The sequence below is a fragment of the Tursiops truncatus genome, chromosome 10 (assembly GCF_011762595.2).
Source record: "Tursiops truncatus isolate mTurTru1 chromosome 10, mTurTru1.mat.Y, whole genome shotgun sequence".
In the NCBI taxonomy this organism is placed as follows: Eukaryota; Metazoa; Chordata; class Mammalia; order Artiodactyla; family Delphinidae; genus Tursiops; species Tursiops truncatus.
In genome coordinates, this window is record NC_047043.1 from 72,422,578 (window position 1) to 72,449,366 (window position 26,789).

At 36.3% G+C, this 26,789-nt stretch overlaps 1 protein-coding gene and 1 long non-coding RNA gene across 19 annotated transcripts in view; one reads left to right on the forward strand and one right to left on the reverse strand.

Moving 5' to 3' along the window:
- The window catches only part of CFAP20DC (CFAP20 domain containing), a 291,535-nt gene that overhangs the window by 173,315 nt on the left and 91,431 nt on the right, over positions 1 to 26,789 (reverse strand). For all 17 annotated transcript variants that reach the window (XM_073811274.1, XM_073811284.1, XM_073811278.1 and 14 more), the window contains one exon: positions 24,938 to 25,052. In XM_073811274.1, coding sequence (XP_073667375.1) covers positions 24,938 to 25,052 — 115 coding nt within the window. The remainder of the gene's footprint in view (positions 1 to 24,937; positions 25,053 to 26,789) is intronic.
- Positions 2,161 to 25,852, forward strand: LOC141279781 (uncharacterized). Of its 2 annotated transcripts, none has more exons than XR_012334660.1 (3): positions 2,161 to 2,235; positions 18,330 to 18,399; positions 25,718 to 25,852. It is a non-coding gene; the product is annotated as an uncharacterized lncRNA (long non-coding RNA). The 2 variants fall into 2 exon arrangements; XR_012334659.1 differs by having other exon boundaries at positions 2,170 to 2,235; positions 18,327 to 18,399.

Here is a 26,789-nt window from a genome sequence, read left to right on the forward strand (position 1 = left end):
TGCCCATTAAACAATTAGACCCCTCAATATTTCATCAAATAAATTCTCTAAATGGTCTTACTGAGTTAAAGAAAAGGAGCAAATAATCGTTTAGTAAAAAATTATGACATATATAAGACGGCTGGGCAAAAGCAGAAAAAAGGATTTTTGCAGTTAAAAGAAAAGTAGTATTTAAAATTGTCTGTGCTAAATATAGATCAATGGAACAGGACAGAAAGCCCAGAGATAAACTCACACACATATGGTCACCTTATCTTTGATAAAGGAGGCAGGAAAGTACAGTGGAGAAAGGACACCCTCTTCAATAAGTGGTGCTGGGAAAACTGGGCAGGTACATGTAAAAGTATGAGATTAGAACACTCCCTAACACCATACACAAAAATAAGCTCAAAATGGATTAAAGACCTAAATGTAAGGCCAGACACTATCAAACTCTTAGAGGAAAACATAGGCAGAACACTTATGACATAAATCCCAGCAAGATCCTTTTTGACCCACCTCCTAGAGTAATGGAAATAAAAACAAAAATAAACAAATGGGACCTAATGAAACTTAAAAGCTTTTGCACAGCAAAGGAAACAATAAACAAGACCAAAAGACAACCCTCAGAATGGGAGAAAATATTTGCAAATGAAGCAACTGGCAAAGGATTAATCTCCAAAATTTACAAGCAGCTCATGCAGCTCAATAACAAAAAAACAAACAATCCAATCCAAAAATGGGCAGAAGACCTAAATAGACACTTCTCCAAAGAAGATATACAGATTGTCAACAAACACATGAAAGAATGCTCAACATCATTAATCATTAGAGAAATGCAAATCAAAACTACAATGAGATATCATCTCACACCAGTCAGAATGGCCATCATCAAAAAATCTAGAAACAATAAATGCTGGATAGGGTGTGGAGAAAAGGGAACACTCTTGCACTGCTGGTGATGTGAATTGGTACAGCCACTATGGAGAACAGTATGGAGGTTCCTTAAAAAACTACAAATAGAACTACCATATGACCCAGCAATCCCACTACTGGGCATATACCCTGAGAAAACCATAATTCAAAAAGAGTCATGTACCAAAATGTTCATTGCAGCTCTATTTACAATAGCCAGGAGATGGAAACAACCTAAGTGTCCATCATCGGATGAATGGATAAAGAAGATGTGGCACATTTATACAATGGAATATTACTCAGCCATAAAAAGAAACGAAATTGAGCTATTTGTAGTGAGGTGGATGGACCTAGAGTCTGTCATACAGAGTGAAGTAAGTCAGAAAGAGAAAGACAAATACCGTATGCTAACACATATATATGGAATCTAAGAAAAAAAATGTCATGAAGAACCTAGGGGTAAGATGGGAATAAAGACACAGACCCACTAGAGAATGGACTTGAGGATATGGGGAGGGGGAAGGGTAAGCTGGGACAAAGCGAGAGAGAGGCATGGACATTTATACACTACCAAACGTAAGGGAGGTAGCTAGTGGGAAGCAGCCGCATAGCACAGGGAGATCAGCTTGGTGCTTTGTGACCACCTGGAGGGGTGGGATAGGGAGAGTGGGAGGGAGAGAGATGCAAGAGGGAGGAGATATGGGAACATATGTATATGTATAACTGATTCACTTTGTTATAAAGCAGAAACTAACACACCATTGTAAAGCAATTATACTCCAATAAAGATGAAAAAATAAATAAAAATAAAATTGTCTCTGCTTTGATTAAAATATTAGGCTCCTCCATTATTTGCTTAGAAGCACAGTTTATATAAGGTCTATTTTATTAACTTATCAAAATTAAAAGATATATTAATTAAGGAAATAATAATGTCATTTTAAAAGTCAAATTCCATTTAGAAGTATTGATTTTAATATGGAGGAGAACCTGAGCTTGTTTCCATAGTAGAAAAGTAAAAGAGATTGCAGTAAATTATTGATTAAATATGTAAAATTATTTTCTTTGTATATGTCTCAACAGTCACATTTTATTCCCAGGTGATGAGAATGCTCTAGTCTTTTGGGGAAAAAGGAGTCAGTTGTAATAAAAGGTAGGAGATAGGATTGAGTGTGATGTAACAATGAGACTGGCTTGACCAGCGGAATGGTGCACTCTGGGTAAGTGTGGGAAGTAATGTGGGATAGGGCAGTGAGGCCAGGTTCTGGAGGAGCTGGAAGATCAAGAAGAGACACTTGGATCCCAGAGGGTCAAGTGTCACTGTGGTTCTTGAAGGAGAATGTGAGAAAAGTAGAGTATTGGAAGTCTGGATTAACCCTGATGCAGGAATGTTTGGGGTGGTAGAGTGGTACTGGGAAGAAGGCTGAGGCAGAGTAGAGACAGACTGAGGCACAGAAGCACCAATTAGTCTCCATCAGTCATTTAAGCATGAAGTGAGGAGGGTCTGGTTTGAAGGCTAGCATAGGAAGTGAAATGTAAGGGACAAATCCAGTATGCATGCCATATGGTGAAACACCATGGCTTGGTAAAACTCAGGTTATATGGAGGTACTGGGGTTTCCAGCTATCCAACACTAATTATTAACATTATTATACTAGCGTTATTATTGTTGTTACAAATTTGGGTTCCATTCCTTAAAAACTTAACATTATGCCCCAATTCCAATCTTTCAGCTGGTTTGTCCCATCAGGAATCGCATTCATCCATTCTTCCCCACAGGTGCTAAGTGCTTATCAGGTGTTAGACACAGGCTTAACAAAAGTTTTATACAAAATGTAGCCCTTTGTCACTTTTCCACTCATGCAATCATACTGTATTTTAAAATAATACCTCTTGTATTTTAAATAATACCTCTCTGTATTTTAAAATAATACCTCTTGATTCATCAATTTTAGACATTATCTGCTGACTTCCTATTATGGTAGATAAGATTTTTAGCTCACTTATACACGTAACTTTCCTGACTCCATCCTCCCTAGATAATTATCTCTCATTCTTTCTCTTTCTCTCTTTTCTTTAAAATTCATATTCTGTGTTTTCCTTATTGTGACTATGGAAATATTGTACACAACTGAGCCAAGTGATGCTCTATGATTACCTTTCCTTTCCTTATGCAACTTCTTTAGATTTCTAGAGTTAATAACTGCTTTTTAAATTATCTTTTTTTTTTTGAAATAAATATTTTGAGTCTTCCTACATCTAGGAAATGCTTGGAGGTGACACCTGAGTTTCATTTTGAACAACTAATAAGGGCTTCCAGGCCCAGGGAGGTATGGGAATGTGTTGGGCATTTTTTCTCAGGACCCTCCCCCTTTATTCTCTGCTTAGATGAACCCTCCAGCTGGCTGCACCTGGAGACCCAATCAGAATCTGCCAGATCTGCTTGGGAATTGGTGTTGACCTCCTTTAAACAGCGCAAGTCCAGGAAACCAGGCCCTTACCTTCTACACCCATTTTTTTCTCTTTTTTTCCACAGTTTTATTGAGACACAATTGACATCACTGTATAAGTTTAAGGTGTACAGTATGATGATTTGATTTACATGTATTGTGAAATGATTACCACAATAGATTTAGTTAACATCCATCATCTCATACAGATACAACAGAAAGAAAAAAAACATTTCTCCTTGTGATGAGAACTCTCAGGATCTACTCTCTTAACAACTTTCCTATATAGCTCATCAGCAGTGTTAACTATAGTCACCATGCTGTACGTTACATCCCTAGTGTTTAGTTATCTTATAACTAGAAGTTTGTACCTTTTGATTACCTTCCTTCAATTCCTGCTCTGCCCTCACCCCTGCCCCCCACTACATCTAGTAACCACAAATCTGATCTCTTTTTCTATGAGTCTGGTGGTTTTTGTTTTGCTTTGTTTTCATTAGAGTCCACATATAAGTGAGATCATACAGTACTTATCCTTCTCTATCTGACTTACTTCACTTAGCATAAAATGCCATCAAGGTCTATCCATGTTGTTGCAAATGGTAGGATTTTCTCACTTTTTTATGGCTGAAAAATATTCCATTGTACATATATGCCACAACTTCTTTATCTATTCATCTATAGATGGACACAGGTTGTTTCCATGTCTTGGCTCTTGTAGATAATGCTACAATGGATATGGGGGTGCAGATATCTTTTTGAGTTAGTGCTTTTGTTTCCTTTGACTATGTTCCCAGAAGTGAAGAATTGCTGGATCATTTGGTAGTTCTATTTTTAAGTTTCTGAGGAACCTCCATACTGTTTTCCATAGTGGCTATACCAATTTACAATCCCACCAACAAAGCACAAAGGTTCCCTTTCCTCTGCAATCATACACATTTATCTCTTGTCTTTTTGATGATATCCATTCTAACAGGTATGAGTTATATCTCACTGTGGTTTTAGTTTGCAATTACTTAATGACGAGTGATGTTGAGCATTTTTTCATATACCTGTTGGGTTTTTGTATGTCTTCTTTGGAAGAAGGTCTATTCAGGTCCTTTGTCCATTTTAACTGGATTGTTTTTTTGCTATTGAGTTGTATGAGTTCTTTGTATATTTTTTGATATTAACTCCTTATCAGATATATGGCTTGCAAATATTTTTTCCATTTCATAGGTTGTCTTTTCACTTTGTTAATGGTTTCTTTTGCTGTGCAGAAGCTTTTTAGTTTGATGTAATCCCAGTTGTTGTTTACTTTTGATTTTGCTGCTTGTGTTGTAGGTGTGATTTATACACTTCTTATATATCCCAGTCAAACTGCTTTTATTCCCTCTGCCTGGACTTCATGCTTCATGGAAAGTATTCAACAAATAATGGTATGCATGTGTGTGTGTGAATATACGAAGACACGCATATACATACATGCCTACACAAATATTTTCAATCTTTCATTATATCATCATTCGACAAACACCATAAATGTGTGAGAACTGGTAAGTTATTTAGTGAATCCATCCCTTAGAAGTACAGATGGGAGTAATTCCTGAAAAAGATGGGAATATCTTTCACAAATCTTCCTTGGTTAGAGGAAATAGAAAATTTTTTTTAGTTTAGTGGATAGAATTTTTTTTTTGGTTTAGCTGATATTTATAAAGGTTACAATTTTCATAAGATTCCACAAATAACTCATTATTCATATAAATTCTGTGATAATTTTCTGAAGTTTTAGAAAAGAGTACGAACTCTCTACTATCAACAGGTGGGTTATCTGAATTACAGCTGATCTTTATAAAATATTTTCATTATCCTTGGGGATATCATTCACTCTTAAAATCCCTTTTTTGACATTTTTCTTGATCTCTAATCACTTTATTCCTATGTGCAACTCTAGGCCATCAGGGAAGAGCTCTTGATCTAAAATATTTATAATTATGGGTCCTTAAGAAATAAGCACAGGAAAGACAGCAATCTTGATAAAGAAGAGACAGTTCTGTTTAGTCTGTTTCTTGGATTGATACGAGAGTTTATGGTATTTAGTTCCAGCATGGAATTTTACGTGAAACAACTGACTGCCAAAGGGTGAAAGCATTATTCAAAGCATCAGTTTCTAGTTTTTACTGAAATGTTTTGGCCATATGGCTTCATTGTACTGGTGAAACACATGCATGCACGTGCACACACACCCTCCCGCGCGCACACACACATTCAAGAGCTTGCAATAACAAGCTCTTGGTTGTCCCAGAACTCTTGATTTCCTGTGCCCCTATTCTCTGCCAATACCGTAGGAAAGATCTGAAGACAACTGGATTTATTTTGCCTGTGTGTAAAGAGCCTGAGTCGCTAACAGTACACAGCTCTAGCCAGCACTGCCTTGCTAAAAAGGAATGACAAACAAAAAATTACAATTTCATAACCTAGAAATCCTAAAGTGCATCTTTTCCCAGAATTTTAGAACCTCATTCTAGAATTCCCAGAATTTTAGAACCTCATTCAGGAGTTTTCATGCTCCTGAAATAACAAAAAACAAGGTTTTAGGACTGTTATTCTTGCTCCTTTTAAAATAATTTTTCACTTTAGCTTTGATTTCTCAAGAGAAAATCTGATTACAATGACTTTATCTATCTTTTTCACCATCATATTGTGTTTATTAAGTGGTGTAAGCAGAGAGATTGCAATAGTAATTTCCACATGGTCAGGGGAAGTAATTACCTATTACTAGTGTATTAAAAGCAATTTCTCCAGGAAAAGTAAATCACCACAAGTCCTTATATGGAGAGAGGGGAGTTGATGACTGGAGGTTGGGGCTGCCAGGGTAGTAGCTCATGGCTGAACCAAGGAAAGGCAAATTCCTTGTAGAAGTGTCATCATTATACATGTTCAGCAATCAATCTCTACCTCCAGTTCCTATCCTCCTCCAGCAAGCTATCTCTTCCTGAAACAGCTGTCCCATCTTTCTCTTGCTAATCCTCAAGTCACCCTTTCACTGTGCCCTTTGAAATTCTTACTACTGAAAAGTACCTATATTCTTTATATTCTTCTAAGGGTCCTACACACCTTACCTTAACTGAAACCTGGCTTTTCTCTGAGATATTACTTCCCCTTCAAGTCTGGAGTTGAAGTTCACTTATGCAGTTCACCTGCGCTTCTACAGCCCCCTATTTTGAGGCCATGGGGCGGGGTGGCACTAGAAGAGAGTTTGCTCTTCTGACTGGGAATCTCTATCTTCTTTGGAGCCTGAGGCATTGCAGAGACAGGCTCTTCCACCCTTTCAGCTTCACATCACACCCCAGTCACTCCTTCTACCTCCTCAGGTACACAAGCACCATCCTATACACACATTCCTGGAAAATACTGGGATCAGGTTCATCTTACCTTCTGATTCAACACCCTAAAAGTCCCTTAACCTTTTCTTAAAGTCTTCCTCTCCTCTTCACTCCGTAATCCACTCACGTGGCCATATCTTGAGATTTAATTTAATTACCCTGAAATACTTTAAAAATTCTGAATTATATTCTATTCCTTTATCTGTCAACTCCTTCCAGTTAACCTCTACTGACAACACCTTTTAAATATATTCTTCCGAGGGATGCAAGAGTTTGGGCCCTGGAGCCAAACTGTCTGGATTTGGATTCCAGTTCCACCACTTACTAGTTATATAATCTTTGCAGTTACTTGTCCTCTCTGTGCCTCTCTTTCCTTATTTGTAAAATGGTGATAATAATGACAAATCTCTCATACAGTTGTTAGGATTCAATGTTTAAATACATGTAAGCACTTCTAATAGTGCCTAGCATATGGTAAATGCTCAATGTATCTTAACCATATGCTCTTTTTGACGTTCATACCGTGAAATTCATAGACTTTGAGGGTACAGTTCAATGAGTTTTGACCATTTCATACATCTGTATACCATACCCTATCAAGATATAGAACATTTCGATCACCGCAGACCGATCTTTTGTGCAGCTCTCCTATCAATCTCAGCAGTCATACCGTTTAAGGGCAAGTACTAACTTCTTTCACTTTAGATTAATTTTGTCTATTCTATTACTTTATATAAATGAAATCACAGTAAATGGCTTCTTAGAGTTAGGCTAAGACTTGAGGTTCATCAGTGTTCTTGCATGTACTGGTAGTTCATTCTTGTTTTGCTGAGTAGGAGCTCACTATGAATAGACCACAATTTGTTTGTTCAGTCTTCTGTTGTTGGACACTTGTGTTATTTCAAGATTTCCGCTATCATAAATAAAACTGTTGTGAAATTCAAATTTGTGTACACACATTTTCATTTCCTTGAATAGACACGAAGAAGTGGAACTGTTGGGTCAAAGGGTAAATGTTTAACTTTATGAGAAACTTCTAAAGGTATTTCCAAAGTGGTTATACCATTTTCCTTTACACTAGAAATTTATGAAATTGCTTTACATCTCAACAATATTTAGTATTTCCCGTCTCTTTTAATTTAGCCATTCTAGTGAATGAAGTAGTGGTGGTAACTGTGTTTTAAATCTGAATTTCCCTGACTGATGGTATAGAGCTCTTCTTCGTATGCTTATTTAACCAAATGTATAATCTTTGTTTAATTATTTTTGCCTTAAAAAGTTATGTCTTTTTATTATAGAGTTGTAGGATATAGTCTGAATACAAGTCTTTTGTCAGTTATATGTATTAAGAATATTTTCTCCCAGTTTGTGCCTTGCTTATTCATTTTCTTAATAATATCTTTTGGATGAGAAGTTTTAAATTTTATTGAAGCCCATTTTGTCAATTAATTTTTTATTATGGTTAATGCTTTCTGGGTCCTAAGAAATCTCTTAAAGTAGCCCTTTAGTTTTAGTATTTACATTTAGGTATATGATTCATCTCAAATTAATTTTTGTGAATGGTATGAAGTATGGGTTGAGGTTCATTTTTCTTTCTTCTATATGAATACTCAGAAGTTCTAGTTCTCAAAAAATTGCTCTGATGCCTTGGTTGAAAATCAACTGACAATACATGTGTGGGTGTACTTCTGAACTTTTTATTGGTATCTATGTCAAGAACATAATGTCTTCATTACTGTAAGCTTAAACCAAGTTTTGAAATCATGAGGTATAAATTTTACTTTTTGAAAATTGTTTTGGGTATTCTAGGACCTTTGAATTTCTATGTAAATTTCAGAAGTAGCTTCTTAATTTCTGAAAAAAAAAAAAAAAAGAAAAGAAGCCTGTTGGGATTCTAACTGGGATTAGATTGAACCAACAGATTTACTGACAGAGTACTGGCAGCTTAACAAATACAGTCTTCTGATTCATAAACAACATTCCCCCATTTATTTAGGTCTTCAATTTCTCTCAGCAATGTTTTATAGCTTTCACTGTAAAGGTCTAACATATATTTTGTTATTCCTGAATATTTCATATTTTTCATGGTATTGTAAATATTTTTAAGATTTAAAATTTTCAATTGTTTACTGTTACAACTTCGTATAGAAATATATAGAAACAAATGATTTTGGTATACTGCCATTGTATTCTGTGACCTTGATAAACTCAATTACGTTACTAGGTTTTCTTTAGTTTTTGTCGGTTCCTTAGAATTTTCTTTTTTATTAAAACATCTTTATTGGAGTATAATTGCTTTACAATGTTGTGTTAATTTCTGCTGTAAAACAAAGTGAATCAGCTATATGCATACATATAGCTCCATATCCCCTCCCTCTTGTGCCTCCCTCACACCCTCCCTTTCCCACCCCTCTAGGTGGTCACAAAGCACGGAGCTGACATCCCTGTTCTATGCAGCTAATTCCCACTAGCTATCTATTTTATATTTGGTAGTATATATATGTCAATGCTACTCTCTCACTTTGTCCCAGTTTACCCTTCCCCTCCCCATGTCCTCAGCTTACCCTTCCCCTCCCCGTGCATTTTCTATGTCTGTGTCTTTATTCCTGTCCTATCCCTAGGTTCATCAGAACCAGTTCTTTTTTTTTTTAGATTCCATATATAGGTGTTAGGATACGGTATTTGTTTTTCTCTTTCTGACTTACTTCACTATGTATGAGACTCTAGGCCCATCCACCTCACTACAAATAGCTCAATTTCGTTTCTTGTATGGCTAATATTCCATTGTATATATGTGCCACATCTTCTTTATCCATTCATCTGTTGATGGATACCTAGGTTGCTTCCATATCCTGGCTATTGTAAATAGTGCTGCAATGATATTGTGGTAGATGACTCTTTGAATTATGGTTTCCTCAGGGTATATGCCCAGTAGTGGGATTGCTGGGTCAGATGGTAGTTCTATTTTTAGTTTTTTATGGAGCCTCCATACTGTTCTCCATAGTGGCTGTATCAATTTACATCTCCACCAACAGTTCGAGAGGGTTCCCTTTTCTCCACACCCTCTCCAGCATTTATTGTTTGTAGATTTTTTGATGATGGCCATTCTGACAGGTGTGAGGTGATACCTCATTGTGCTTTTGATTTGCATTTCTCTAATGATTAGTGATGTCGAGCATCTTTTCAAGTGTTTGTTGGCAACCGGTATGTCTGCTTTGGAGATTGTCAGTTTAGGTGTTCAGCTCACTTTGGATTGGGTTGTGTGTTTTTTGGATATTGAGCTGCCTGAGCTGCTTGTATAATTTGGAGATTAATCCTTTGTCAGTTGCAACGTTGGCAAATATTTTCTCCCATTCTGAGGGCTGTCTTTTCATCGTGTTTATGGTTTCCTTTTCTGTACAAAGGCTTTTAAGTTTCATTAGGTCTCATTTGTTTATTTTTATTTCCATTGCTCTAGGAGGGGGGTCAAAAAGGATCTTGCTGTGATTTATGTCATGGAGTGTTCTATGTTTTCCTCTAAGAGTTTTATAGTGTCTGGCCTTACATTTAGGTCTTTAATCTATTTTGAGTTTATTTTTGTGTATGGTGTTAGGAAGTGTTCTAATTTCATTCTTTTACATGTAGCTGTCCAGTTTTCCCAGCACCACTTATTGAAGAGGCTGTCTTTGTTCCATTGTATATTCTTGCCTCCCTTATCAAAGATAAGGTGACCATATGAGCATGGGTTTATCTCTGGGCTTTCAATCCTGTTCCATTGATCTATATTTCTGTTTTTGTGCCAGTACCATATTGGCCTGTAGTTTTCTTTTTTTGGGGGGGACATCTTTGTGTGGTTTTGGTATCAGGGTGATGGTAGCCTGGTAGAATGAGTTTGGGGGTATTCTTCCCTCTACTCTATTTTGGAAGAGCTTGAGAAGGAAAGATGTTAGCTCTTTTCTAAATTTTGATAGAATTCACCTGTGAATCCATCTGGTCCTGGGCTTTTGTTTGTTGGAAGATTTTTAATCACAGTTTCAATACCAGTGTTGTGACTGCTCTGTTTATATTTTCTACTTCTTCCTGGTTCAGTCTCGGAAGGTTGTGGTTTTCGAAGAACTTGTCCATTTCTTCCAGCTTGTCCATTTTATTGGCATATCATTGCTTGTAGTAATCTCTCATGATGCTTTGTATTTCTTCAGTGTTAGTTGTTATTTCTTCTTTTTCATTTCTGATTCTGCTGATTTGAGTCTTCTCCTTTTTCTTGATGAGTTTGGTTAATGGTTTATCAATTTTGTTTATCTTCTCAAAGAACCAGCTTTTACGTTTATTGATCTTTGCTACTGTTTCCTTCATTTCTTTTTCATTTATTTCCAATCTGATCTTTATGATTTCTTTCCTTCTGCTAACTTTGGGGTTTTTTTTTTGTTCTTTCTCTCATTGCTTTAGGTGTAAGGTTAGGCTGTTTATCTGACGTTTTTGTTATTTCTTGAGGTAGGACTGTATTGCTATAAACTTCCCTGTTAGAACCGCTTTTGTTGTATCCCATAGGTTTTGGGTTATTGTGTTTTCATTATCATTTGTTCCTAGGCATTTTTTGACTTCCTCTTTGATTTCTTCAGTCATCTCTTGATTATTTAGTAACATATTGTTTAGCCTCCATGTGTTTGTAGTTTTCAGTTTTATCCCTGTAATTGATATCTAGTCTCAGAGCATTGTGGTCAGAAAAGATACTTGATACAACTTCAATTTTCTTAAATTTACCAAGGCTTGATTTGTGAACCAAGATATGATCTAACCTGGAGAACGTTCCACGGACAGTTGAGAAGAAAGTGTATTCTGTTGTTTTTGGATGGAATGTCCTATAAATATCAATTAAGTCCATCTTGCTTAATGTGTCATTTAAAGCTTGTGTTTTCTTATTTATTTTCATTTTGGATAATCTGTCCATTGGTGAAAGTGGGGTGTTAAAGTCCCCTACTATGATTGTGTTACTGTCGATTTCCCCTTTTATGGCTGTTAGCATTTGCGTTATGTATTGAGGTGCTCCTATGTTGGATGCATAAATATTTACAATTGTTGTATCTTCTTCTTGGATTGATCCCTTGGTCATTATGTAGTGTCCTTCTTTGTTTCCTATAATAGTCTTTATTTTAAAGTCTATTTTGCCTGATATGAGAAATGCTACTCCAGCTTTCTTTTGATTTCCATTTGAATGGAATATCTTCTTCCATTCCCTCACTTTCAATCTATATGATTGTGACCCTAGGTCTGAAGTGGGCCCCTTGTAGACAGCATATATATGGGTCTTGTTTTTGTATCCATTCAGCCAGTCTGTGTCTTTTGGTTGGAGCATTTAGTCCATTTACATTTAAGGTAATTATCGATATGTATGTTCCTCTTACCATTTTCTTAATTGTTTTGGGTTTGTTATTGTAGGTCTTTTTCTTCTCTTGTGTTTCCTGCCTAGAGAAGTTCCTTTAGCATTTGTTGTAAAGCTGTTTTGCTGGTGCTGAATTCTCTTAACTTTTGCTCATCTGTAAAGGTTTTAATTCCTCTGTCAAATCTGAATGAGATCGTTGCTGGGCAGAGTAATGTTGGTGGTAGGTTTTTCCCTTTCATCACTTTAAATATGTCCTGCCACTCCCTTCTGGCTTCCAGAGTTTCTGCTGAACGATCAGCTGTTAACCTTATAGGGATTCCCTTGTATGTTATTTGCTGCTTTTCTCTTGCTGCTTTTAATATTTTCCCTTTATAGTTAATTTTTGATAGTTTGATTAATATGTGTCTTGGCATGTTTCTCCTTGGATTTATCCTGTATGGGATTCTCTGCGCTTCCTGGGCTTGATTTACTATTTCCTTTCCCATGTTAGGGAAGTTTTCAACTATAATCTCTTGAAATATTTTCTCAGACCCTTTCTTTTTCCCTTATTTTTCTGGGACCCCTATAATTTGAATGTTGGTGCGTTTAATGTTGTCCCAGAGGTCTCTTTCAATTCTTTTTTCTTTATTGTGTTCTGTGGCAGTTATTTCCACTATTTTATCTTCCAGGTCACTTATCCGTTGTTCTGCCTCAGTTATTCTGCTATTGATTCCTTCTAGAGAATTTTTAATTTCATTTATTGTGTTGTTCATCATTGTTTGTTTGCTCTTTAGTTCTTCTAGGTCCTTGTTAAACATTTCTTGTATTTTCTCCATTCTATTTCCAAGATTTTGGATCATCTCTACTATCATTACTCTGAATTCTTTTTCAGGTAGACTGCCTGTTTCCTCTTCATTTGTTTGGTCTGGTGTGTTTTTACCTTGCTCCTTCATCTGCTGCATATTTCTCTGTCTTCTGATTTTGTTTAACTTACTGCATTTGGGGTCTCCTTTTCACAGGCTGCAGGTTTGTAGTTCCCATTGTTCTTGGTGTCTGCCCCCGGTGGGTGAGGTTGGTTCAGTGGCTTGTTTAGGCTTCCTGGTGGAGGGGACTGGTGCCTGTGCTCCTGTGGGTGGGGCTGTATCTTGTCTCTCTGGTGGGCAGGGCCGTGTCTGGTGGTGTGTTTTGCGGTGTCTGTGAACGTATTATGATTTTAGGCAGCCTCTCTGCTAATGGGTGGGGTTTTGTTCCTCTCTTGCTAGTTGTTTGGTAAGGGGCATCCAGCACTGGAGCTTGCTGGCTGTTGGGTGGAGCAGGGTCTTAGTGTTGAGACGGAGGTCTCTGGGAGAGCTCTTGCTGATTTACATTATGTGGGGCCGGGAGGTCTCTGGTGGTCCAATGTCCTGGACTCGGCTCTCCCACCTCAGAGGCTCAAGCCTGACACCCGGCCAGAGCGTGAAGACCCTTCTAAAACGAACAGTGCTCACGGTCTTTTCCGTCCACAATCCAGAGGGATTCATCCAGCCTAGCTTGCTGCTCTGTACCTTTCAGCTCACTGATCCCAATCCAGTGTTCATGCACACTGCATGCATTTGAGACACTCCAGGGAGAGTCTCTGCACGTCTGAAGTAAGGTCCCGGAGCAACACCCCACTGTGTGCAGCAGACAGCAGGCAGGACATGGCAGCAGCCCTCTCTAGAATTTTCTACAAGATGATTATGTTGTCTGCAAAGAAAGAAACTTTTATTTCTTCTTTTTCAATCTGTATGTTTTAAAATTTCTCTTTATTATCTTATTGCACTTGCTGGGACCTCTAATGCAATGCTGAATCGAAGCAGTCAGTGTGGATATCTTTGCTTTGTTCCCCAACTTAGGAGGTAAGTATTGATAGTATTTCACCATTAAGTATGATTTAGTTGTAGGTTTTTTATAGAGGCCTTTTATCAGGCTCAACAAGTTTCCTTCTATTACTAGTTTGATGTGAGTTTTCATTTTAATGGCTAATGAATTTTCATCACATGATTTTTCTACATACATTGAGATGACTTTATGACTTTTTCCCTTTATTCTGTTAATGTGAAAAATTACACTGACTAATTTTCAAGTGTAAGACTAACCTTGAATTCTTGGAATAAACACCACTTGGTCATGATATTAAGGATCCAAGTGTCTATGTTCTTGAGTGATACTGATTTATAGTTCTCTTTTGGGAATTAATATATTTCCTGGTTTTGGTATCAGAATTATGCTGGCCGCATTTTATTAAGTGAATTGAAAAATGTTCCTTCTCCTTTATTATCTGAGAGACAGTATTATTCTTTCCTTAAATGTTTGGTTACATTTACCCATAAAGCCATCTGCACCTGTACTGTTTTGTGGGAATGTTTTAAATTACAAATTCAGTTTCTAAAAATAGATATAAGGCTACTCAGATTTTCTATTTCTTTTAGTATCAGTTTTAGTAATGTGTCTTTAAAAGAATTTTCCCACTTAATCTAAGTTGTCAAATTTATTAGTATACAATTGTTCATAATATTCCCTTATTTTCCTTTTTCCTTACATTTATTCTTGATATTGACAATGTGTGTGTGTTCTTTTTTTCTTGATTAGTCTAGGTTTATCACTTACTAAATAGTTTCAAAAATCCAAATTTGTTTTCAGTGGTTTTTCTCCATTGCCCATTTTCCATTTCACTGTCTTATTCTCTTGATTATTTCTTTCTGCACACTTCAGATGCCTGTAATGCATTTCACAGATTTTAGTATGCTTTATTTTCATTACCATTTAAAATTAGTAAAAATATCAGTTAAAATATTTGCTAATATTCCGTTAGTTTTCTTTTACTTATAGGTTATTTAGAAGTATGTTGCTTTGTTTTCAAGTACTTGAGGATTTTTCAGTTATATTTTTGTTACTAATTTCCATCTAATTTCATTTAGCCACAGAATGTACTTTGTATGATTTCAGTCTTTTTAACTTTGCTGAGATTAACACAGCCTGAAATACCATATATCTTGGTGAACATTCAATGCATACTTGAATATAGTGTTATTCTGCAATTGTTAGATTAAACATCCTAGAAATGTCAAATAAGTCAGGTTGATTGATAGCATTTTTCAAGTTTACTGATTTTCTGTCAATTTCTGAGAGGGGAGTGTTGAAATCGTCATCTATAATTGTGTTTTTATCTTTCTCTCTTCAGTTGTTAGTTTTTGCTTCATGCATTTTCAAGCACCGTTACAAGCTATGTACACATGTAGGATGTTATATCTTCTACATGACTGACCCCCTTATCATTATGAAATATGCCTTGTTACATAATATTCCTTGTCCTGCAGTCTACTTTGACTGATATTAATAGAGAGCCATTCTAGCTTTCTTATAATTTGTGTTTGCAAGGTAAAACTTTTTGTATTAAAAATTTTTTAACCTACCTGTGTCCTTAAATTTAATGTGCACTGCTTATAAACAGAATATAATTGTCTCACTTTTTATTCAACATAATGATTTCTGTTGGAGTGTTTAGTCCATTTCCATTTAATGTAATTATTCTGATGTGTTTGAGTTTAAGGCTACCAATTTATTTGTTTTCAATCTGTCCCATCTGCTCTTTGTTTAGCTCTCCTCTATTTTGGATTGAATATATTTTTAGTGCCCCATTAATTTCCTCAATTTGTTGATTACCTATATTTGTTGATTAGTTGTTCTTTTACTTTTTTCTATGGTTGCCAAAGTTTGCAATATGAATCTTTAACTTCTAACAATTTAACCCTGAATAAATATTAGAATATCTTCTGGATTAGAACCTCATAAAAGTATACTACCATCTCTGTGTTATTATTGTCACATATTTTACTTCTACATTGTTATTTTTGCTTTCAACAATCAAATACTTTGAAAGAATTTATGGTATGAATAAAGACCTTTTAGATTTACCTATTAATTTACCATTACTTGTCCTCTTCATTCTCTCACTTAGATCCAAATTTCTATCTGGCACATTTTTTTCAGCCTGAATAACTTCCTTTAATATTTCTGTAGTGCAGGTTTGCTGGTAACGAATTCTCTCAACTTTTTAGTCTGAAAATGTTATTTTGCTCCAATTTTTGAAGAATATTTTCACTAGATAAAGAATTCTAAGTTGACAGGTTTAAACATTTTTTTTCCCTAGCACTATTTCATTGCCTTCCTACTTTCATTGCTTCTGATGGAAAGCTGGTGATATATTTTATCATTGTTCTCTTGTGTATAATTGATTTTTTCTCTTCTTGCTGCTTGTTTAGATTTTATCATTGATTTTTAGCAATTTAATTATGACATACCATGGTGTGATCTTTGTGGGTTTTTTTTTTTTTAGTTATGATATACCATGGTGTGATCTTGGTGTGGTTTTTGTGTGTTTCTCAGCTCATAGTTTGTTGAGCTTACTGGATCTATGGGTATATTTTTCAAAATCTGAAAAATTTCAACCATGATTTCTATAAAGTTTCTTCTGCTCAATCTCTTTTTGCTCTCCTTATAGTACTCCAATTACACATATATTAGACTGACAGATACTGTTTCACAGGCCATTCAGACTATATTCATTTTTTTTCCAGGCTTTTCCCTTCTCTCTGTGCTTCAGTTTGAAGAGTTTCTATATTCTTGACTTCAATTTTACTGATATTCCCCAGTGTTTAACTTAGTGTTAAGTCTATCCAGTGAAACGTTCATTTCAACATTGTATTTTTCCAAATTTCTTTCCATAGTTTCCTTTTTCCATTGGGGTCTCTTAATTTGCTCCCTCATTATGTTCAGAGTTTCCTTTAAATCCTCTAATATATTTATAATAGTTATTTTAAGGCCTGTGATTTTTCTCCTGGTTATGGATCATGTTTACCCAGTTTGCCTATCTAGTATCCGTTTTTTAAAAATTGTATTCTGGACATTATGGCTACTATGTTTTGGGGCTTTTGGATTTTGTTGTTTTTCTTAGAAGTGTCCTAAAGATGTTCCAGGTGGAAGTTTATTTGCACATCATCTTGATCTTTTGATGTGAGTTTTTATATTTGTTAGGTCAAGTCTAAGGTAACCTTTTCTCCAGGACTAGATAAGCTCCATTTCTAAGTAATATTGTCTTTCTGGAGTTTCTCCTGTATGTGTTCAGTGATACCTATTCACTCTGGCCAGTACTTGAATATCTCCTAGCCCTGTGTGTCACAGCTGCTTAGTAGGTGTTCTTTCCCCAGGGGCTCGTCTGTGATTACTTCATGGGGTCCTACTGTAAGCATGCACAAAGGTTCAAGAAGACCCTGATGCATATTTCTGAAGCTCCTCTCAGATACACTAACCTACAAATTCTGGCTACCTCAGTCTCAGTCATCCTTAACTCTGATCTCTTTCTCTATTCAGCAAGATGCCATGCTCTGTCTGGGCTCCCATCTCTGCAGTCCAGAATGGGCCTTCAGAAAGCTTGGGAACATAGGACTCATCTCATTTGTTTCTCATTTTTAAAAGTATGTTGCGTGCTATCCAAATGGTTGAAAAGTCTTATTTCAAATATTTTTTCCAATTTTATATTTGTTTACAGTAGGAAGGACAGTTTGATACCAGATATTCTGTCATAGGCAGAAACAGCAATCTAAGCAGTCATTTAAGCTCCTACAGGATATTTCCCTTGTTGGTAGCACATGTACTTTGCCAATTTCCAGCCCTAGATTAATTCAGTGCCATTTTCTCCCTTTTTTTTTCACTGATTTAAATCCTGAAGTATCTTTTATATCTGTTCTCCTCTTCTACTTCTTTGCTACTACACTAATTCAGGCTAATATGACTCACCGGGACTTCACACAGCCTTTTAATTGGTCTCTCTGCCTCTAGCTCTTTTTATTCTGACATTGTACTCATTTTCTAGAATACAGATAATATTGTGAAACTTCTCCAAGTTAAAATTTAAAAAGAAAACTCTAATGGACTAAAAATTTAAATTTCTTATCATGGCTTTCAAGGCCCTTCATGGTTTCATCCAGTCTTCTTTTCCAGCACTGTGATTCTGTACATTGCCATTATACAACCCAGTTAAGGGCTCAAACGTGACATGAACTTCCATGCTTTTATTTGTGTGTATTCACAATTTAGCACAAATATCTCCACTTATAACACACTCCAACTTGGCTAGAAAAGTCTGATATTTTCCTTTAGCAGCATTTGTTTCCTAAGACTAGTTTGGTGTTAACCACTGCCCATCATCATTAACTTGTTTATATGTTTGCCTCCTCCGCCTATTATAATCTCATGGATGAGAAGACTGTGCACCATTCACCTTCGGATTCACATCTTTTGGCACAGACCTTGGCCTACAGCAGGGGCTCAAAAGGTAATTTGTTAACTGAAATAAACTGCAAGTTCAGACGTTTATTATGATAACATATTCACAAATTAAAAAACATAGATTCAGGTCAAGAGAAAATAGTAAAATGATAACAATATCAACTAACACTAACTAAGCACTTACTATGAACTTGGCACTATTCTAAGTAATAACTCATTTAATAGTAACAACTCCTCTATGAAGTAGGTTCTATAATTGTCAGGACCTAACCAATGAGGAAACTGAAGCACACAGAAATAACTGACTTGCCCAAGGGCCCACAGACAGGAAGTGACAGCTAGGTTTCAAACCCCTACAATATAGCTCTCAAGGCCACATTTTACCTCTAATACTACTCTGCCTGTTCAAGTGATTTGAAAATAGGGTGACCTAAAGCTGGGTAATCATTCATTTTCCAGAACAAATATTTTTATGTAGTTGTCCCTATTTCACATAACCATTCAGGGTCAGCAGAGAAAAGAGATTTTCCCAAATCTCTTCAACACCCACATTAGACAGGTGAGTAGAGAGAGTGAAAAACAAGTATTATTAAATGATATGCATATGAAAACGTTTACAAACCCTCAAATATGTACCACAGACACTACAGTGGATTCTAGGTTAGAATGACTTCATTGAGAGACATTCTCTAATTATATCTTAAATATACATCTAAAAAAATCTGCCTCCTCCATTCTCTGTTCATTCAATGGCATTTAAGAAATTAAATACCGTTAAGAACCAAAAATTTCCAACTCACTGGCTCTATGGGAAAAATGATCTTTGAGAGGAAACTTTAAAAACAGTATGCCACTCTTTCAGTTTCTAATAAAATCTATAACATATTCCGTCAGAGTTGTGGTTCAAGAAAGTACAACTCCTAAAGAGTAATTCTATCTATCTAAATGACAAACACTGGGTATTTAAGTGGTAAAGGTTACTAAAAGAATTTGGCATTGTAATTTATCATACTACTTTGTTATACCTCCAATGAAAGATTCATTCTCAGCAATATCTCACACCTGAACTTCCTATTCAAATGGAATTAAATTCACTGTACATTAATACATACTTTGCTGGCAAGACATTGATGTTCATCTGATACCATCACCAACTGACTGAAATTATATTAAAGAAGAAGTAAGATTGATTTCAGTGAGTCTTGACTAAGTGGCTACCCCCACTGTTTAATATGATGGTTATTAATTTTTAAAACTGTTCTTGTCATTGAAAACCTAAATTAAACATATAAATTTTTATAATTTAAATGTTAAAATGAATCCATCATAATTAAGATTAACATGAAAAATAAATTTTTTTATTTGAAAGGTTGAACATTCTATCGTAACTGGAACAGTAAGTGGCCTCTAAATAAATATTCATGTTGGTGTGGCTATAAAAATATTAACTTTATTTGCTGCCTCTGGTTATGTGAAGGCTTTAGCTAAAGAACCAAGGCAAAGTGGACCATTTGGCAATTATCCTCTAAATCAGGGGTTGCAAACTATATGCCTAGAGGGCCGTGGCAGGTCACTTAAATGAGTGAAGCAGGAAGGGTCTGACTGCACCCACATCCTTATGAGTGGAGAGGACTGAACTTCACAGGAGAGCTTAAAGCTCCATTAAAAGTGTGCAGTTGCCACTCTGCTCTATCTGATTGCTTGCTGTGCAAGAAAGCAGACTCAATGTTAACTTCTGATTTTTTTAAAAAAGAGGTCAGAAATTTTATGTGAAATCTCCTGATTTAAAAATGTTAACTGAAGTGCTTTTAAAATACTGTATTTTGAGGTTTATCACCAAAATATCTATGGCTCTTAAAAAGTAGAATGAAGTGAAGAGGACTTTGGCAAAAAGCAGAGAACTGAGGCCAACATCACACCAACACCAGGGAGGACCCCAGGCATGGCATTTTAAATGGGTGGAGGGCTCTCTGTCACTTTGCTGCTCTCTCTAGAAATTTCCCTTAAACAAGATTCAGCTTTAATTCAATAAGGGTTCATTTGGAATTGACTATGTTAGCAATGGAAAGGAAAGACCCTCCCTCTGGTGCTGTAGCATCTCCTGGATTGGGAGGAAAATGAGGGGAAATGAGAGCAAGTATTAGAACCGAGTTTCTTAATATTTGCTTGAGTACTCCTGGACATTTATGGAATAGGCAGGCGTATTTAGAAAGCTTATACAATTTGTCCATGATAAACTCATTCTTTTATCTCCCAAGTCAGAAGGCACATTAAGACTTGTCAATTCGTTCAACAAACATTTATTGCATACTTACTATATGCCATGTACATAGGCACTAGGGATAAAAACCAAATGAGTCATGCTTACAGCCTAAAAGGGGAGACAGGTAAGTAAACAGACGATTAAAGTGCAGGGTGAAGAAGTATTATAAGAATTATGAATTTGTGAATGGTAATGATGTGCTGTACCCAAAATGTCTAATCAATCAGCAGAGGGGAAATCATGGAGGGTCTCCTGGAAGAAGTAGCACCTAAAGAGCAAATAGGAGATATAATCCTTATTTAAAGCTTGGTCCATGCCAGGCACTGTTCTAAAAGCCTTATGTTTATTAACTCATGTACATTCCCACAAGAACCTTAGTAGTATGCATGCCTCATATTATCTGCATTTTATAAATGAGGAAAATGAACACAGGAACTTGCACAGGGTCACATAACTATAAGTGTCAGAACTCAGATGCCATGTTCTTAACTCCTATGTATTATTTACATGTTTATATTTCACAAAATATAGAATAATTAGGACATACTACAAGTAGTTATGATTTGATGATTTCATTGGGATGGGGAACACTATAGAAACAAATACCTTGTCTTTGCTTAGGACTGCCTTGAATTACGTGAGCAATTTTTCTAGATTCAAGACAAGTTCTAGATATTTTGCTTTTCAAAATTTAGCATGAGCTGAAGTCACCTAAGATATAGACACCAGTTTGATTTTTTCACATTAGGGTTTTTTTTTAAAACAGCTACATGTAATTTTCATGCCTGCATCTCCTTTCTTTTATATTTTCTATTGAGCTGTCTCACTGGGGATGAGAAGATGAGGTAGATAGATGAGCGAAGACACATTGCCCCACAGGGCCTATTACAGCTATTTTCTTTTTAGTTTAAATAGTACATTTCTTATGCCATTAGATACCTGGCACTGCTAGCACATATTCCTCTTAAAGACTCATTTATTAAATATGAAAGATTGTTCAATGAAGTTTACTTCCTATATCAGCAAGATATTTGTGTGGTTTACTTTTAACAGACAATATTTTATTTTCAGATACTGTATTCCCACAAGTGCCACTGGATGGAGGGTACACTGTGTGTGTGTGTGTGTGTGTGAAGATTATAGCCATGTACAGAATGATCAGTTCAGATTTTCATATGATATCCAGAAACTTCAGAGTTAGTTAACTGACAAGGGTGACTGAACCCACAAAAGCAAGGTAATGACAAACCTGATTGATTAACCACACACAGAATAGTGTATTAGTCTCATATATGGTTCAGCTCTTGGAAACCACCTAACACTGAACTCTAAACAATCTTTGATGAATAAGGAAATCATACCTAAACATAAGAAGATGAATATAATTTCATTTGTAAGGACTAATGCACTTCCTTAACGTCTTAAATGATTTAATTTTAATAACTGAAGTATTTGCATTTAATCTTTGTGCATTTATGAGTGTTTAGTACACAATGAATTAAAATAATTCTACTGCAAACAGAAACCATCAATTTATTCCAAAATCCAGCACCTATCTGTTACTCGGCTCAATCTCCAGGTTTTCCAGACTCAAAACCTCAAAGTTATCTCTGATTCCTCCCCTCTATTTATATCTACTTGAACATGAAGCCCAGTGGATCAGCCTACTGAAAGCAATGGTCAGGATGCTCTCATGTCTCCATCTTCCATTCACAGGGCCCACTGTCCTGACTCCTTCCTCATACACCAAAACTTGTTAGTGAAGTTACTAATGGCCTCCTGATTGCCACATCCCAAATACTTTCACATCTTGACATTTTCTCTTACCAAAACTTCCTTGGTTTCCACCACACTGTACTTTGCTTCATGATTCACATCACTTTCTCATTGTTGCCCTGTCTCCTTCATGGATTCTTCTTCCTTTGCCCACCCTTCTTCTTGGGTAGGCCCTTGCATTTCCTCCTCTAGCCTCTTTTGTTGTTGTTGTTGCCATTCTTACTCTCTCTGCAGGCAGGCAATTTCATCACTCTCATGACTGTAAGTGCCACCTGTATGCTGAAGAAGCCCAAATATCCAGCTCATACCTCTCTCTAGGACTCTAACGTTATGTACCCCCCAAATTCTCAATCTGAATGTCTCAGACTGTTTTATCAACATTTCCATCTCCCCTTTCTAACCGTGCTCTTTCTCCTGGATTTCTAGGTATTGATTCTGTCACCAGTCATCCAAAGTAGAAAGTCAACTGAGAACCATCCTTGACTTTTCCTTTTTCTTCCTTTCTGACACTTAATTAATCTTCAATTAAAATTTTTAGTTATTTTTCAACTCTGTTTCCTCATCTTCACTCTGATTTCTATTTCCCAACTTTAGGACTCATCTCTCTTACACCTATATCATTCATCTACTCATCCATCCACTTACATAATTATTGAGTGCCTAGGAGAAGCCAGGTACTGCTGCTCTCTTACCTTCTTGTGACAACTGCACTGACTTTCTAACTGGTCCTGCTGGCCTCCATTCTCATCTTTCCCACCCATTCTCCAAAGCGATGTTCTATCTAAAATGCAAATCTGACCATGCCCCCCTGCTGCAAGTCCTTCAAAAGCTCCCTATCACCTATGAGATAAAAGTCCAGGCTCCCTGCCTATAAATATAAGCCCTACCAGGAGGTTGCCCTGTTTTCTTCTCCAGCCTTACTACTTCCCTACTATTCTGGTCTCTCCTCAGCAACACTGGATTATTACGTGCCTACACATCTCATGCAGCTACTCTTAATGCTACTCTTTCTGTTCTAGGAATACCACCCCAACTTGAACTGGTTAGTGCCTTCTCTCTTCTTATAACCTTTCAAGGCCTAGCTCAGGCATCCCCTTCTTCAGAAGCCCTTCTCTGATCATTCCCCTGGTGCTCCATAGTTCACAGTGGGTCCTGCTCTCACAGCATGTACCACATGATATGGAAAAGGTCTGTTTAAGTATGTCTTAGCTCATTGGACCATAAGCTTCTGATGTTACCTTACATCCATTCCTCTATTGCTACCGCCCTAGTCCTCATTAACCCTAATCTGGAGTACGGCAAATGTTCTCTCGATCTCCATTTACCAGCCCCTCTAAGCCATTCCAAATGTCACTACCAGATTAATCTTCCCAAAGCATAAAACTGACTGTATGTTCCTCTCCAAACCAAAAGCTTTAATGGCTTCCTTTTCTCTGCTAAAGTGGCTCCCAAAGAATATGGAACGTGCACCGTTTGTGAAATGGTTTTAGATGGTACATGGGCATGGCATTAAATGACTACAGATGACAGAATAAAAATTTCCATCCATCAGTTTTCTTTCAATCCTAATTATGCCCAAGAAAAAGCTTGAACATGTATCTAGCTCTTGATAAACTCTTGTTAATAAAGAGCAGACCTCAGGACAGAACCCTAAACAGGAAACAGTACTTAGCTACACTTTAAAATACTGTTTTGTTTTCAGTATCTTTATTGTTATGGTTAATTTTTATTTCTGGAAAGTTATACTGGTTTTCCATTTATAAGTGTGATATAAAGTTTTTTTTTTAAAATAAATTTATTTAAGTCAAAAAAGGCTGAGTTGGTTTAAAGGAGAGTATTATGTACATACTGGAACAGGTAGTACACAAACATGGTAGTCATGAGAGTAGTATTGAAATGACTAACATTTGAGAAAGACTAGTCAGTCGTATCAGGCCCAAACTTATTAGCCAGTAACCTACGGCTTACCTACTTATATATTATGCTGCTTTAGGTCTCAGAGGTTACACAAATCTCCCAACCTATATCAGGCTCTTGGATTATAGAACTGAGGTTTCCTTAAGGCTATTTTAAAAAATCTGGCAACAATGATGAATCATTCTCTGTTCTCCAAATATGTGCCACTTTCCAGCCTCTATGCTTCTACTCATGCTGTTCCTTCTGCTTGGAATGCTTGGTTTTTCATTTCTACCTGTTGAAATTCTACAGTCCTTCAAAGTCCATGCCAAGTGCAATCTCCTTCATGAAGCCTTTCCTTGTCCTGCAGTCAGATGGATTTCTTTCCCTTTCACTGTACCAATAGCACTTACTCTCTCTACTGTGCTTCCAATCACAGTTTTGGTGATACCCTAGATATTCAAACAATTATATTCTCCCACCTAGTAGATCTTAAGCTCTTTCACTGGAAGAAAAAGAAGAGTATAAATTTCTATTCATTTTTAATACCACCATGGAACTTAACAGAATGCCTCATACACAGAGTAGGCCCAGAATTAATATTTGCTGAAATAAATTTAATATTTTAAGCAATATTCATGACACTTACGATGTTGCGTTTGATCATGAAGAGTGGGATTTTTGCATGAAGAGGGGTTGAGGACAGTTCCTTATGGACTGTTGATAAATACAATCTTCTTTTTATGTTCCTTAAATCAGTAATTCTGAAAAAAGAGAGAGACGTGAAGATTCCCATCAATATAATAACCACACTTCTTTGGATAATCATCAAAATAATATAATTTATTATATAGGCCCCTTCCAACAGGGAGATCAAACACAGAATTTAAAAATTGCCTTTTTCTTTGAAGAAGTAATAAAATTTCTTCCTTAATTTGAAAGTGTCCACAAGCCTGAGTGTATAAATTCACTTAATATGCTAATTTATTTCAGTACTCTACCCTATATTTCCAGTCTTCCAGCCTATGAAAAAATTCAATTTGTTTGAACTGAGAAACTGCTAGCCTTTAATAACCATGCTTGTTCCAGCTCCTTAAGCTTGTGTTATCTTGGGACATACTGTCACCTACTAAATAGGAAAACATTATGGGCTTCTTTCTCTAAAAATGCACCTGTCACTTTATATACACTCTTAGTCTGCTTATAGACAGACACAAAACGCTGACTGTCGGTTTCACTTTCCAAGCACATATCTTTGAACCAGAATTATAATACACAAGTTTACTGCTCACAACTCAGGTCAACCCGCAGTGATAACAAGGACACTGAATTTGAACATCTTTAATAGATTTAGACCACAGCCATGATCACAAAGATTAGGTTTGATTCAAATTGATAGAGGCTCATTTTTATGTTCTGCTTCCTTTAGGTCTCAGAGGTAACACAAAAGGCTTAAAATCTCCAAACCTGTCTCATGCTGCTATATTGAAGAATTGATGCTTCCTTAAAAACTGTCTTTTTATTGGAGAAGAGTGATATTTCCCCCATTTTTTAGCAACTTTGTCTAGGTGTACTAATTGCTAATATTATAAAATTAGTAATTCCTCAAGAAGACATTTCATTCAAATATACTGCTACCAATATTTACAGTGTAATTAACTATAGTGTAAATCAACACAGCCTTCTCCAGAGCTCTTCCTTGCCTCCTATTTGCACTTTTCTAATCTCATTATTTCTTTCCACTAAAATACTAATACATTTTTTTTCTGTAGAAAAACTATCACTGAACAATGTTAAGAGTAAGTACAGCAAAAATTAGGTGACATGATTTCAAATATGCCCCAGACCTAAAAATTCTACCCTACCTGCATAAACAATATCATAAAAAAAAAAAAAGGTTCTGATGAACCTAGGAGCAGGACAGGAATAAAGACGCAGACATAGAGAATGGACTGGAGGATATGGGGAGGGGGAAGGGTAAGCTAGGACTAAGTGGGAGAGTAGCATTGACATATATATACACTACCAAATGTAAAATAGCTAGCTAGTGGGAAGCAGCTGCATAGCACAGGGAGATCAGCTCGGTGCTTTGTGACCACCTAGAGGGGTGGGATAGGGAGGGTGGGAGGGAGGCTTAAGAGGGAGGGGATATGGGGATATATGTATACATATAGCTGATTCACTTTGCTATTCAGCAGCAACTAACACAACATTGTAAAGCAGTTATACTCCAATAAAGATGTTGGAAAAAAAAAAAGCAATAAAGCCTTTCAATCCATGGTCAGATGTAAGGTTTAAAGTGCAAAAGTGTTAACACTACTGAAATTTTACACTTACACGTATAAGTAAATGTAGAATATTTGCCCTAAGGTAGTGTCTTCAAAGTGGGATGAGCACATGGGAGAGGAGGAAAATATTAGAACCATCTTTCATACCATCCTTTTAAAATGTTATATTTGGGTATGTTTCATTACATATACAGTACAGCAACATATTTATAT